This window comes from Mastigoproctus giganteus, chromosome 8, assembly GCF_048544385.1.
Source record: "Mastigoproctus giganteus isolate SK-2022 chromosome 8, ASM4854438v1, whole genome shotgun sequence".
In the NCBI taxonomy this organism is placed as follows: Eukaryota; Metazoa; Arthropoda; class Arachnida; order Uropygi; family Thelyphonidae; genus Mastigoproctus; species Mastigoproctus giganteus.
The window spans coordinates 40,989,461-41,004,654 of NC_143582.1; the positions used below are offsets into that span (position 1 = coordinate 40,989,461).

General features: G+C 41.4%; 1 protein-coding gene across 1 annotated transcript in view; it reads right to left on the minus strand.

Annotated features, from left to right (window-relative positions):
• The window catches only part of LOC150081479 (uncharacterized), a 156,456-nt gene that overhangs the window by 26,830 nt on the left and 114,432 nt on the right, over positions 1 to 15,194 (minus strand). Inside the window, exons 4-5 of the mRNA XM_090380217.1 lie at positions 4,217 to 4,379; positions 1,309 to 1,363 (exon numbers count right to left, since the gene is read on the minus strand). Of these exons, the coding sequence (XP_090236343.1) occupies positions 1,309 to 1,363; positions 4,217 to 4,379 (218 nt within the window). The remainder of the gene's footprint in view (positions 1 to 1,308; positions 1,364 to 4,216; positions 4,380 to 15,194) is intronic.

Consider the following 15,194-nt stretch of genomic DNA (forward strand, 5'->3'; position numbering starts at 1 on the left):
AGTATTTTTTTTTCAGTCCTCTGCTGTCTGTTGGCAGTTAAATCCAACTCGGTCGTCGGCTGCGATACATTATCATTCACATAGTGCGACGGATTTTGTGTTCTGAAATGCCTAGTTACTATTATTTTATTGTATTGCCATTTGACTGACTGTAGCCTTTCTGTTATCACATTATTGCCGTTGGCTAGATTTTATTTGTTTATTGAACTAATCTCAATATACTCGAAAAATATTCATATTTGAAAACCCCATCAGGGATGCATTTTACAAGATACGTATAGTGGCCATCGGTATAAGTTTTCCATTAATTTGTGTTGTGTGGCAGTAAATTTGAATAAGGGTATTACACACTGTTTTGCGTGTAAATGAATTTCTTGCGTTTCCTACACGCATGCACTGATACATAAATGAGAAACTTCACACGAACTGAGTTTACGGATTAAATAAGGCGAAAACTAAATGGATTTAACGTCGGAAGTCTTATTCTACCAGACATTTATAACAGTATTGCACACGTTGTAATTTTGATTGAAGAGCATATCCTTAATCTATTTCGTTTTGCAGTTTTTCATATGGATGCAAAGATAGTTTTATTTTTTGAAGAGTTTTATATTTTACAGAAAATAAATTTAGGGTTTTATTCATCTTTCGTAATGATTATTGTGCATGAATAGTGTCTGATTTACAGTTAGTCTTCTCTTTACAAATAAGTTTCTTGCTGAATATAAAATCCCTCGTTTGTAAAATATAGATTTCTATTTCGTTCAAAACTTAATTCTGCAAGGATATTTTGCCATTTCTTTTGGTATCCATTAAGGAATAATATTCGGTGCGTCAATTAATCTTCTCTATTTCTAACTGTACGAATGATCTTTATATAAATCTTTGCTAAAAATACATAAATATTTATAGAGATCTTTCTAAAAATGTTCCCGGGGTTAGAACCACGGGATAATTTTTTGTTAAATCATGGCGTCAACTGTATTAGTAATATAGAGATTTTTTTTTTATTTTGAAATATATATTTTTTAATTAAAATATGATTTTTTAATTTTATTTCTAACTTCCGGAGCGTTCGGGCAGAAAAAAGCCATGGTTCTGTGCATTAAATAAAACCTACATTGCTCATCTATTTAATTTTAAAGGTTTTATGATTTTTAAATGATAACTTTTAGAATGCCGATAGGCAGCCAAATTAATTTTTAGGATTTTTTTCTGGAGATTGTGCAGGGGACGAGGTTTACTGAATGTCGGTGTCTGTGCTCCTATGCTATTATGCAGAAATGGAGAATACTACAGAATACTCACGTTTCTAATTCGTTAGCGGAATACAGTAGTTCATTGTCTTTGGAATCCTGTATAACTATAAGAAAAAATGAGAACGCGTCTTATTGCTATTATAAAGTCATTATACATAAAATTCATAAGCCTATACACAGGAATTGATATATATACATTTGAGATCGATATTAATATAGATAGCCTAGCCTTAGTTATTAATTTTTTATTATGGGAATTATGCGAATTATGAGCTAGTGCCATTGAAGTAAAACTATATGTATTGAATAAAATATTTATACGACCTTTTATGTTATATACAATATCTATATAAATTGTTTTATGAAATTGAAGACCTAATACTAGTGCTTAACCTTTATTTTAGGTCGTATTAATATATTGGTAAGCCATACTGCGTAGTGATTATTATATAAAGAGAGAACCCATTATACTTGGTTTTCCTTTTAATCTCACAGGTTAGCCTCTGAAGCACTCACCAAAATTGTACAACCATAGATATTTTGCGTGTATACGGTATATATACACGTTTCTACCAAGCAGCATTTCCCCGCCGTAGGCAGCCCAACAGGGGCACATACATCAGGGTACACGAATGCCTTAGAGAACATGGAGTACGAGCAGGTAGGCCCAGAAGTATAGCACCTGATGTTGAGGAAAGGGTGTTAGAAAGAATAAAATTATGATATTAGGGTCCCTTGCTAATGATTACATATTTATTTTATCTGTAAATTGCGTGCGTTCTCTGGTCGATTTGCCTGTTTGCTGGACGAAAAAAACCCTAGTTTCTTGGGGGGAAAACGTTAGAAACAATAAAAAAAAAAAAAAAAAAACTTATTTTTAGGCCACCCGAATAATTAAATTCATCTGCCGTGCTGTGTGTCATATGTCTGTTAATTGCGTGTATTCTCTGGTCGATTTGCCTGTTTTTGCTGGGCGAAAAAAAAGCCAGTTTCTGGGGATAAAAAAAAACTTTCTATCTACGCCTGAGACCGACTAACCCAGCCACGGAGTGAAAAAAGCCCATTAACGTCATCGTCGTCGACGGGATTCGAATCCGGGCCTTTTCCACCAGTGTGACGTTACCACTGTGCTACATGTGCAGACAGTTAGAAAGAATAGAATAAAATCCAGGAATTTCAACAAGGAGGGTTGCTCTGCAAGAACGTGTACTGAGTCATAGCAATGTGTGGCGAATTTTACATCGCTAATTACTGTACCCCTACCATATCCAGGGTGTACAAGTTCTCAGCAATACAGAGTACTCCACCAGAGTGCTCCCATAGTCGGTGGCGGATCTTAACATAAAATAAAAGTTTGTAATTTTCACCTTTAAATTATTGACCATCATTTTTGAAAAACCCTGTGCATATATATATATATATATATATATATTATTTTTTTATGTAAATGCTATGTATTATAGTTAAAAGTCATTGTCTGGCTGTTAGCTAATGGGATGCGAAGTTAGGAAGGTAATTAGGATAGAAACAGAGAACTCCTGCCTTCGTATTGCACTAATAGTTCAGAGTGTGAAAGAATTTTCCTTTTAAAGTAAAGGTACCCTAACGTAGATGCCACGGTTATCTGCACATATTTAAATAAATAAATTCAATTCGTTTTAATATTCATAGTCGGAATGATCTCGATACCGACGTAATCTTACTCACGGACACTCAAAAATTGATTGCTACGTGTGTGAACTATGATCTTATATTGACCATCCTCGACTTTGAACTTTCACAGCGTCACAGTACTTTGCCACAAGGGAGTGTTGTAATGCAAAGCCATCTGTGTGCGCGCGCGTGCGCAAAAAAGAAGATAAAAAAAATCGATGAAAAAAAATTCTCAGTCATTGATACGTTCCCATTATTAAAAATTGGTTTTATAAATCCATTTGAACTTTATAAAACTCCCCTCGATTAGTGTGTCAGATAGTTCATTCCAGTGAACTTCAATAGATGGCTTGACGGAAAATCGTGAAATCCAGTCTTCTGTTGCTCCATAAGATTTTGTGTTTGTGCCCCTGGTTCTTGTGTCTCCTGCTAGTGAAAATAAACTACCTTCTTTCTTTTTATTGATCTTTTCAGTCAGTCCTTCCTCCAACGATGTACCCGAACGTTATAGTCATTACACATTACAGGCATTACAATTGTTCTCTATATGGATTAGCGTCTTTCAACAAACTGGTTCCCTGAATTATTTTTAGAAGCTCTACATCTTTCTTAGATCCATCCTTGAGGCTTGAACACAGCATTCTGAATGCGGTCTCACCTTCATTTTATACAGAGGAAGAATGATACCCCTTAATGACTTTAGCTGCTCTCCTTCTAGCTTAGAAGTATCAGAGTTATGATAATTCATGGGTTTATGTTTCCCAGGTGTAACACCTGGTCCTGAATAGACGGACATTAGTCTGGTTTCTGTCGAATGTTCTAACCGTTCAATAATCGAACAAACTTTGGACTACTTCGAGTGATTTTTCTCTGTTTTGCGGAGTTTGGAAAGTGTTATATTTCGGTGAACTTTCAGGACCTTTGACCCTCGCCTGTGATTGAATCAGTTTAAGTCAGTCCCAGGCGCAAGGTGGGAAAGATCGTCGCTCTCCACCATAGTAAGTCGATCATAGGGTATCTGGTTTCTCTGGACCATGAAATGTTACTAAGGTTACCGTTGAGATTGGTATCCGTGAATAACGGAATTAAGGTGAGAATCTCTCTCTCTCTCTCTCTCTCTCTCTCTCTCTCTTTCTCATATTGTCTTACACTAGAATGATATAAGCATACTTCAGCATAGCAGTGCAGCTAAAAATAAAATTACTACTTCATTAATATTTTGAATTGTTACTGTGAGTTATTGTCGAATCAAAATATTGATCCTGTTCACTACGGATTTAAAAGACTTAATAATGAGAAATTACCTTTTTTGATTGCGTCTATAAAGTCTTGCACAGCCACTTTCATATCTCCATGCATGCTTCCCACTATGTCGACTAATTGGGCAAGTACTTTCTTCATTAATTCTAATGCCACGCCTTTGAACTTCATTCCTATGATATGTGATGACTTCAGTATTTGCGTAGCCTGTGCATAAAAAGAAGGAAATAAAATATTTTGATGTTAATGAAATGCATCATTCTTTGAAATCAGTTTTGTTTATATACTGCTGTCCATTTATTCATGATGCACTTGAATCGATGAATAAATTGTAGTAATGTTTACTTATTTATATTTAAATCTTTGCAATTATCATCACCGAATAGGTCTTGAAGGATCATTTTCTTCAAAAATCTTTCGTTTCTAAGTAATCGATTTCTCCTCTAGATACAGCGTCGTGTGTCCGTATCAGACTATCGGAAGCAAGTAGTGAAATATAAAGGGACAGTGCGTGTGTATGTACTGCAATTCGGCAACACAATGAGAAAACAAAGGGACCTTGGCGACTCTGAGCATCATATCACATTAATTCATTGTATTATATAATTGTGTATGGTGGCACCTAGACTAGTGTCCATCTCTACCATATATCTGTATTAAATGGAACATATACAAAATGTATGTGTTTGCGTGTGTATTAAATAATGTGTTAAAAAAAAGCAAAAAAAAAAAAAAAAAAAAAAAGCGACTGTGCCATGAGGGGAGTGTTTGCCACCTGGTTCTCCATCACTAGGTCTTAAAGCCGGACCTGGGTCTACTTTACTAACTATGCATCAAGCACTAACTCCGCTCCCAATGGATGGAGTGCAATACCATTGGGAGCGATCACCACAACCGGGGGGGGGGGATAAAAAATAATGATAATAAAAAAAATTATAATAAAGATAAAAATTCTCACACACCCCGCAAAGAGGGACTAATCTCGCATCAGCCAACTCTCTGATACCAGCAAAAAAAAAAAAAAAAAAAAAAAAAAAAAAAAACAATTCTCCCAGAAAACCCCATACATAATCCATCCCAGATCAGAAAATTCTCTGATGCCATCAAAAAGAAAAAAAAGTGTGTGTGTGGGGGGGAGATAAAAATGTACTGGAAAAAGGATAATCAGAATTTGCCAAAATAGCCAGTTGCCTCCTTTTCCGAAAAACTCTTTTTGCAAAGTCTTATAATAACTGGAAATACAATAACCCTCTGTGCGGACAATGAAACCTATTGCATGACTGCAACAGTAAAACCTTTCACCAAACTTGAACTTTAAACAGCTGCCATGAGGATTTGAAACAAGAAGTCTTCTGGCTCTGATCTTTTGGAACCAGAGATTGTCAAGAAAGCAGTCGAAACCATTCCAGAGGTGCTTCTTAACCTATACAACCACTGCCTGAAAGAAGACCTATTCCGCCAGGCCTGGAAAACTGCAAACTTGTGACTCATCTACAAAAGTCCCAACAAACAACTGGGCCTTCCGGGGTCGTACAGACCTGTAGAACTCTTGTCAGTCCTGAGCAAATTCTTTGAGCAGCTATTAAGAAACCGAAAAGGAATCCACTGCACTGCTGCTCGCCTGTAGTCACCCCAACAATATGGATTTAGGAAGGGATGCTCAACCCTGGATATGCTGGAAAATATTACTGATGCTGCAACTACTTTAGATCAGAAATAATTTCTGGTCATAGCAATATACTGTGCCGGGCGTTTGACACTTTATAGTGGCCAAGCGGCCTGGCCCGACTCCGGAAGCCCAACCAACCGTCAAATCCGTATCAAATCATAAAATTCTACCTGTCGAATCGGTTCGTGAGAGTCAGAGCACCATATTCTTCAGTAAAAAGAGAAGTATTCAGAGGATGCCCACAGGGCTCAATCCTGGGTCCACTCCTATGGAACCTGGTTTTAGTCGGCTTTTTGAACCTGGAACTCGGCGACGTCGTGCCCCTAGCCTATGCGGTTGATTTGGTTCTGATGCTGCCTGGAGGGTCTAGGGCGCAACTGGAGAACACCGCCAACAGAGCAACCGGGTACCCTAACTTAGTTCACTTCAATCCCCCTCTCCCATGGTAGGAAGAGTTAGGGGATGGGTTTCTGCCTCCTCCCTCTCCCTGCCACCCCCTTTTTTTCTCCTGGTGGGGCCAGTCCCCACTGAACTTTCTAGGGTTGCCTTACCTATCATCCCCACATTTCTATCTGTTCCCCTTCCTCAGTCTTCACCCCTACTCTAACTAAATATGCAATTTATTTATTTATTTATTATTATTTTTTTTTTTTAAATTTTTTTATTTGATTTATTTTTTATTATTATTTTTTCATTTATTTATTTATTTTTATTTATTTATTTTTTTAGGCTCTTTCCACTGAAATCTTAGGAAATTAGGTGGCAGGGCCTGCCAGAGTACTTACTTCTAATGTGGTCCCTCTATGCCTGACCTGCCACCTAGGGGATAGGTGTGGGCAACGGGGGGTCCCACTAGGGGCCCAATGGCTAAAAGGTCATAGGAACAACACAACATAAACATGTAACTTACACTTTTTAAAATCTCTGGCCTTCACAGTGTTCTGTGTTTCACAAACAGAGTGTACAACATGGAGTGAGGGAAACCCCTGGGGCCGTTAGACAATGAACATTTTACACTTTTCACTTTACACAGAGCAATAGAAACTCTAGAGGACTGGGCTAACAGCAATAACTTGAAGATTTCATCTTCGAAGACATGATCTATATTATTAAAAGGAGCCCTAGATACCAGACGACCCCCTCAAATCAAGATACAAGGTAACACAATTAAGCTTACCACCGAATTAAAGCACTTTGGAGTCGTTCTAAACAAGAACCTGAGCTTTACACCACATATGGTGCACTTAAGGAAAAAAATTAGAGGATAATCCGCGGTTTTTGTGCGAATCACACGCACGGAATGGGGTTTGAGGAGAAAACCCCTAAGCCTCTAATATCAAGCTATTTTCCGGCCAGCGATTACATATGCTGCTGGAATATGGTATTGCAAGGCCACCACTGGATTGAACCGGAAAAAACTGGAGAATATGTAGCGACACATACTCATAACCCTCGGCAGTATGGCCGCCGTCCAGTGTGGACGCACGTTTTTCGCGCTCTTGGATTTTGTTCATGAATTTGAGGTTACAGTGCCTACTAGTTTATGAAAAGTGTACTCTTTAGTAGAACTACTACAGTGCATCTCAGGGTGAGAATCTTTTGCTGATTTACTGGGAACTTTGCAGGTTATTTACGTTTTTTTATCTATATCCTTTGTTGCCAGACCGTACTGGTCACCATGCGGCTGACAGCAGGGCTATAGAGAGAGAGAGAGAGCACCAATTATACTGTGGTTGCCATGCGAATACCCTACACTTGACTTGAGAGGCTTGTGTGACAACGGAATGTTTACCCACTTGTGTGACAACGAAATGTGTAGCATTCCCTTTCGGCGCATGGATTAGTGAGTTGACATCTACTCCTTCAGCTGTGACCTTGACTGCTGCATTTCACTAATGCCCATCTGAAGGCACTATATAGATTTATTTCGCGTTCTCCCCTACCTGCCAATGGGGGAGATCCCAAAACTTCACCCGTTGATTATAGGGCAACAAATATACCCACGGACTTGTGGTTCGAATCCTTCAGCAGCTCTTCGAGCCCCTAACAAAACAATATGACTAGGAGCCGCTAATTCGGAAAACCTCGTTAATACGGAAACTTTACAAAATGGAAAATGAAATTGTGAAAAAACAAAAACCAAATGATTCACAAAGCCAGTCTGAGGAAGTCATGATGGAACAAACTCCAATTGAAATAGTTGATGACTCTGAAGAACAAAGACGGGAGCCCAAAAATGGAAGAATAGAATACGAATGGGCACAAAATTGGACCGGGAAACGCGCAGCACTAGTAAAGCGAAGGAACCGCCAGAGCAGCACAAAGGTATAGAAGATCAAAGGCAGGGGGGACAAAACTCCCCATTGGACCCTACCCTGCACCAGGGGACAGTCCTGGAGCAGGCCTTAATCTTACGAACAGAGTTACAGATAATTATGAAAGATAATAGCAGTAGAATATCCTCCATGCTAAGGGCAGATTTTGTCCTACGATGGACAAAACTAGAAACAATAGTGCTTAAAACAAATGAGGAGCACCAGAAAGCGATTGCAGTTCTGAAGATCCTCCTAGCTGATGGTGAAATCCAAATGGCACAGCACGCCCTATCCTACGCACAGGCGCTGAGGACACCGGCCACAACTACAAATGAATCTGACCAGGCATAACCAAAGCGGGAAACCCTCTTAAAAACTCCAAACATAGTAATCGTACCACCAAAGAACATGGAGCAAGAAATAACAAGCGAGGTTATCAAAGCTAAAATCATGTAATCCATCAAAGAAGACCTTAAAGGAACACAGATAAAGGCAATCAGAAAGATCAGGAGCACCGGAATCGCCATTGAGACGGAGACTAAAGGAGAAATACAAGTGATCATGAAAAACCTCAAGCTGACAATCTGGGAGTACGGGTGGAACCTCCTAGAAGGAGGGGCCCAATTGCGATCATATTTAGTCTACCCAAGGACATTTGGCCGCAGGACCTAGTAGAGGAAATCTGAGAGGAAGCTACAGGTGATCATGCCAGACAGGGAGTCTAAGAAACTTATAATAATGCTCGAAATTGAGTTGTCGAATTCACACCAGATGCATGGGGGGCTCTGAGAGACTGACTCGACTTTATGCGCCATGGAGCTCACATAGATTCAAGGAACATGTGGTGGTGCCGAAATGTTTCAGGTGTCTGAAGTTTGGCCACACCACCCACACGTGTGTGCAGAAGGCTCCGACCTGCGGACACTGCACGGAAATGGGACACGAGTTCAGAAACTGCCCAAATAAGAGCAACAACCCTACATGCACGAACTGCAAAACACAGAAAATTGATGCCAAGCACTCAGTAAGGGTTTCAAAGTGCCCATGTTATATTAAAGCTAAAGGAATATACCAAAACAGAAGCAATTATGGAGACACGCGCTAAAAAATATATAACTGTATAGTGTTTAAGATTTTCCAGCAAAATGTGCCGAGGGCTAAAGCGGTTGCCGACCAGCTGAGACTGAAGGCCGATGAGGAGGGGGCTGATATCCTTCTAATTCAGGAGCTATACACTCATGGTAAAAAGGTAAGAGGATACCCTTTAGCCTACAAGCTCATTCAAAAGGATGGCGACACCCTGGGCAGCAATAATACTGTGAAACCCTAACATAACGATGACAAAGGTCGGACAACTCTGTTCATCTTGGGCAGTCTGTACCCACGTGCTCTTGCCACTTGTGGTCTCCTTGTACTGCTGAACAGGACAGAATATCACTCCCTTTACTAACTACCTGCAGTACCTACTAGACATATTACCAGACCAAAGAATAATCATTGGATCGGACGTGAATTTCCGATTGCCTAAAAGAAGAGGGGGGGGGGGCCCACAACGGAGATCTCTCGGAAGACTTCCTCTCTGGATCACGGCTGACTGTCCTGAACAAACCGAACCAGCTCCTTACCTTTTGCAACCTACAGTGGGAGGCGACGATTGCTTTCTCCCTCACCTCAACCAATTTGGCCTCACATGTTGCAGACTGGAGTGTGGAGAATTCCTGGACCACATCGGACCACCGGTAATCACTTTCCGGATCAAAAGAAACCTTGCCAGAATTTCATCAACTAGGCATCAGCTCAATAGTTCGCCATCAACAAAGCTGATTGGAACCTCTTTGAAGAAACTCTCACTGAAGCAATCCACTCTAGATATCAAGAAATCCAAGCGGAGACTGAGCCGGATGCCCGGCAGCAAAAGATTACGGATCTCATAACAAATGTCACCCAAATTACAACAAAAAGAAAAAATCCTATGCCCAGAGCAGTCCCATGGTGGTCCCTGGAGCTACAGGAATTGAGGAAGGAGGTAGCAAGAAGAAGAAAGTACTTCCAGCGAGCTTGCAGAACGTGGCTGGCGCACGAGGTGGAGGCACTAAAAGAACTATACAGGACAGCAAGAAACTAATATATAGACAAGATTCAGAGAAGTAAAAGAAATGCATGGGAACAACTAGTGAAAACAACGGGAAAGAACAATCCTTGGAGACTGGTGTACAAGGTCACAACAAACAGACTCCCTAGAGGCGAGGTACTCACGACAACAAGACCTCGCCAACGCCAGCTAACCACTACATGGGAAAAATCGAAAAATAACATCCTGGATACTATCTGCAAGGAGCAAAAGGTGCCGAGAACTGAACAACAGCTAGAACTGTGCCACCAAAATGACAATAATACAACACAGGAATCCCCCCCCCCCTTCACCTTGAAAGAGCTGCAGCAGGCGGCAGCAAAGATTAGAAACAGAAAGTTCCCCGGTACAGACCAGATGGAATCTGAAATCGTCAAGCCAGTGGTTGAATTGGCACCCAACCTACATCTGCAACTATATAACTGCTGTCTGAAAGCAGGATACTTCCCAAAACAGTAGAGGACAGCTATTCTAAAATTACTCCTCAAAAACCTGGCAAGAACCATGCACAACCAAAATCATACAGGCCAATAGCGCTCCTAACAGTGGCAAGTAAACTCTATGAAAGACTCCTACACAAGCGACTACAGCAACACTATACAGCAGCTGACTTAGATTCAGCAAACCAATACGGCTTCAATCCTGGATCTTCCGCGTCAGAGGCCGTGAGGAATCTCATTGCAATAGAAGAATGCCAAAGCAAACACTTCCTGGCCATTTCGGTGGACTTAGCCGGGCGTTCGACTCCCTCTGGTGGCCGAGCGCCCTTGGCAGACTCCGATAGGCGCAAAGTCCAACAAACTTCTTTCATGCCATCTGCTCCTACCTCTATACAGCGAAAGATAGAAGTCTTAACCCCTTACCACAGATTAGTCAGAGAAGTACACAGATGATGCCACATGGGTCAGTTTTGGACCCATTGTTTGGAATTTCGTCTTCGATGAGTTCCTGCGTATCGACCTGGGAGACATCAGGTCACAGGCATTCACCGAATAACTGATATTCACAGTGGCGGCTAACTCCAGAGCCAAGTTGGAAATAGCAGCAAACAGAACCTTCATTACTCTACAGGAATGGGCAGAAGCGAACTACCTGGTAATATCACCCATCAAAACAACTCTATACTCCCCAAGGGATCCCTTGATCCAAGGATACACCCGCAGATAAAAATGAACGGAGCCACAATCAGGTTCGCCACCCAAAACAGACATCTTGGCAGAATCCTCGATACAAAGCTCACATTCAGGCCACACCTCATACAACTCAGGAAGAAAATTATAAACTATGCTGTCATGGTAGCCCGAGTCACGCGACGAGACTTGGGACTAAATAAAAGAACACTGGCTCTTCATTACAAAGCCACATTTATCCCCATAATCACGAATGAAGCTGCCACATTCTACCACAAAATGACGACTGTAACCAACAAAGGGATCCTTAACTCAATAGAACGGCAATATCGTTGAAAATAACGCGAGTTTGTAATACAGTCAGCATAGACGTGCTTCAGGTTCTGGCGGGAGTCTTGCCTCTGGATCTGGAAATCATTAGATCTGGCCTGACATACTATACAGGGTGTTTCAGTTAAACGTTTCAGAACTTCTAAGAGGGGTAGGGTACATCCTGACAACTCGAAATCATATACCAATGGGCAGAATCGAAAATTCCGAGCTGTAGTGCAGGGAATCTTAATTTCGCACAAGAACGCCAAGTTAGTAGGATGGATGATTACACGAACGCAGAGTTAGCCGATATGCATTTGGCATACGGGGCTGCAAATTGTAGTGGGCCAGCCGCACAGCGTTTGTACGCGGAACGATATCCGACGAGGTGTATTCCCAGTCATAATTTCTTTGCAAGACTGCACCAGAGGTTAGCTGAGAGAGGTTCATTTGAAAGAGCTGACAGGGACAGGGTAAGAACAGCACGGACTCTAGCCGTCGAACAGAATGTGCTGCAGCATGTACAGGGGGATCCAAGAACGAGTACACGAAGTCTAGCAAACGCAGTCGGGGTTTCACATTGCAGCGTCTGGAGGATTCTCCGAGAACAAGACATGCATCCGTTTCATGTGCAGCGTGTCCAGACACAGCAACCGGAGGATTATGCACCTCGTATTGCTTTCGCACAGTGGTACCTTGGAAAATGTGCTACAAATCCCCCCTTTTTCCTGCTGAAGTGTTGTTTTCCGATGAGGCATCCTTCACAAGGGAAGGAATTTTCAACACGCATAACGACCATATCTGGGCGGTCGAGAACCCGCATGCAATACGACGTCGTGCAGCACAGATTCGATTTTCGGTCAATGTATGGGCCGGTATTATAGGAGATCACCTCATCGGACCTTTCCTGTTACCGTGTCGTCTAACCGTGATCTTTCTGCAGCAAGTATTGCCACAACTTTTGAGAGATGAACAGATTTCTGCATCGACGCAACAGACAATGTGGTTCCAACACGATGGAGCCCCTGCCCATTATAGCGGAGATGTTCGTAACTACCTGGATGTCACATTTGGTCAACAGTGGATCGGACGTGGTGGTCCCGTGCGTTGGCCTGCTCAGTCACCGAACCTATCATGTCTTGATTTTTATTTCTGGGGTCATATGAAATCGCTAGTTTATGACACCCCTGTTGACAATGCTGAGGAGCTGGTTGCAAGAATCGCAGTAGCTGCCGAAGAAATTCGAAATTCGCCTGGAGTATTCCAGAATGTTCGGATGTCCATGCGTCGGAGATGTGAGGCGTGCATTGTAGCCCGTGGAAGAAACTTCGAACACTTACTTTAATCCATGTACCTTTTGCTTCTTTTCATGTATTATTAAAACGATTTCTCACTTACGGTCTCTTTTCTTTTTATGGTGCTTCTGTGTACAACACCGCTTCAGGAAAGCATTTCCGACCGCACATTGCTGTATGATTTCGAGTTGTCATGATGTACCCTACCCCTCTTAGAAGTTCTGAAACGTTTAACTGAAACACCCTGTATAATGAGAGAGATTACTATTACCTTCTTGGGGCATACAATAGAACCGGAGAAAAACAAGAGAAAGCACGATTGCAGGCACAGCTGAAACAAACGTGGCAGACCAGATGGTCCACCTCACAGAAGGGCGAGGTAAAAAGGAAATTCTTCCCCCTTGTAGAAAAACCTACCCGAACTCGCCTGCGTGGCTCATCCGGGCCTCCACACAACCTTCATGCTGACTGGTCACGTTCCCTTTAATGACAAACTCGCCACGCTGGTATACTCCAAGATCCAAACTGTCCTTGTGGAGAAAGAGAAAGCTGGGAGCATTTGATATAGAAGTGCCCCATATACGAAGACCTGCGGGAAATCTTCATAACGAGACTAAGATTCATACCCCAACGGCAAAAACATCACCTATTGGATTCAAGGGACGAATACCAAATCCTGTCCAGATTTTCCTGGGACTTCTTCACAAGAAGGAGAACTCAAAATACGAACAGGATCTGACGAAAAGATCCACTGCAGAGAATGTCGTAAGCAAAACCAAACACGGAGAAGTCTTTCCAAGAGACATTGAGTATGACTCTCAACTACAATGGTCAATCTTCCTAAGCACTCAAAGACAAATTGAGATAAACTGACCAAGCCAAATGGTGTACCGACAGTGATTCGCCACCAGCTGAGACAAATAAGGAACCAATCTCCACAAAGAAAACACCCAAAGAAAGAATATGAAAATACAAGGATGGAGCTAGCCCCATAAAGGATGCAGCTAGAAACGACGAAACAAAATGCAGTTTAGTTGCCAAATGCAATATGGCGACCTGAAGAGGGCACACTAGCTGCCTTAATCTTTGAATTACATTTCACTAGGGGGAAAAGGGGGGACTTTATTTTCCACCGGCTGAGTTGCCATGCAACGGTCGTGTGATAGTTATTCGCTGGCAGCCAAGCGTTGGATGGTGTTTTCTCGTGGAAACTCGGGATGTTTCGGCCACAGAACACGTGCAATTTGCTGACATAATATATACGGCCGAATGTGGTCTAAATCGCTGATGGGCCTGAAACCGTACAACAACAATATAAAGATAGTTTTATTCTTAAATATAAGAATAGCAAAAGTTTTAAGGATCCTTCTATTACAATGCTCAAATTTCCAAATGAAATCTGTTTTTGACTAGTAAATCTCTACAGTTAATACGACATTCATTTACGTAATATGTTAAAATTAATAACAGTTCGGTATGAACCATAGAAAACCATCATCAGGGAGAGGAATTTAAACGCCTTGGCACAACTGCTTTGTGGCCGAATGGATTCACCCCACATTTGGGAAGTGACGATAAACCCTCGGACCACCAAACGAATCCGATGCAGTGCAACATCCAGTCTTAGATCTTCACTACAAAACCTGCCATAACTAGAAGCAGTGTTTCCGGCGAATACGGTCGGACCGTATACCTCCGTGGTTATAGATTCTTTGTCTTTCTGCAGCTGGAAGCCCTACCGACAGGACATCCTGAAAGAAGCGTATAAACTAGAACTATTGACTGAACCACTTTCACAGTTTTGAAACTTCAGTTGTGCGAGCTTACTTGTAAATACAATGTGTTTTCCTTTCTTTTGAATTCAATCAATGTAATCGCCTTGAATATTTATAATGTACACCCTTCTAGCTGAACTTGGCTTTTCCTGGAGTGCCCACTAATTTAGAAATAAAAAGATGTTAATAATGAAATTATTCTACAGCGCTTTCTCCTAACAACATAATGGCGACCGGAGAACCGAGATTGCTTTATTTGTTACTCTATATTCGTACTTCTAAGAGTATATAGTAATTATCTGCAGAAACAGATGATCTGGTTTCCTGTTATTTACAAGAGACTGAATAATCTCATTTGAGCAGTACTTGTTTAGTATGTTCAAACTGCTGTATGT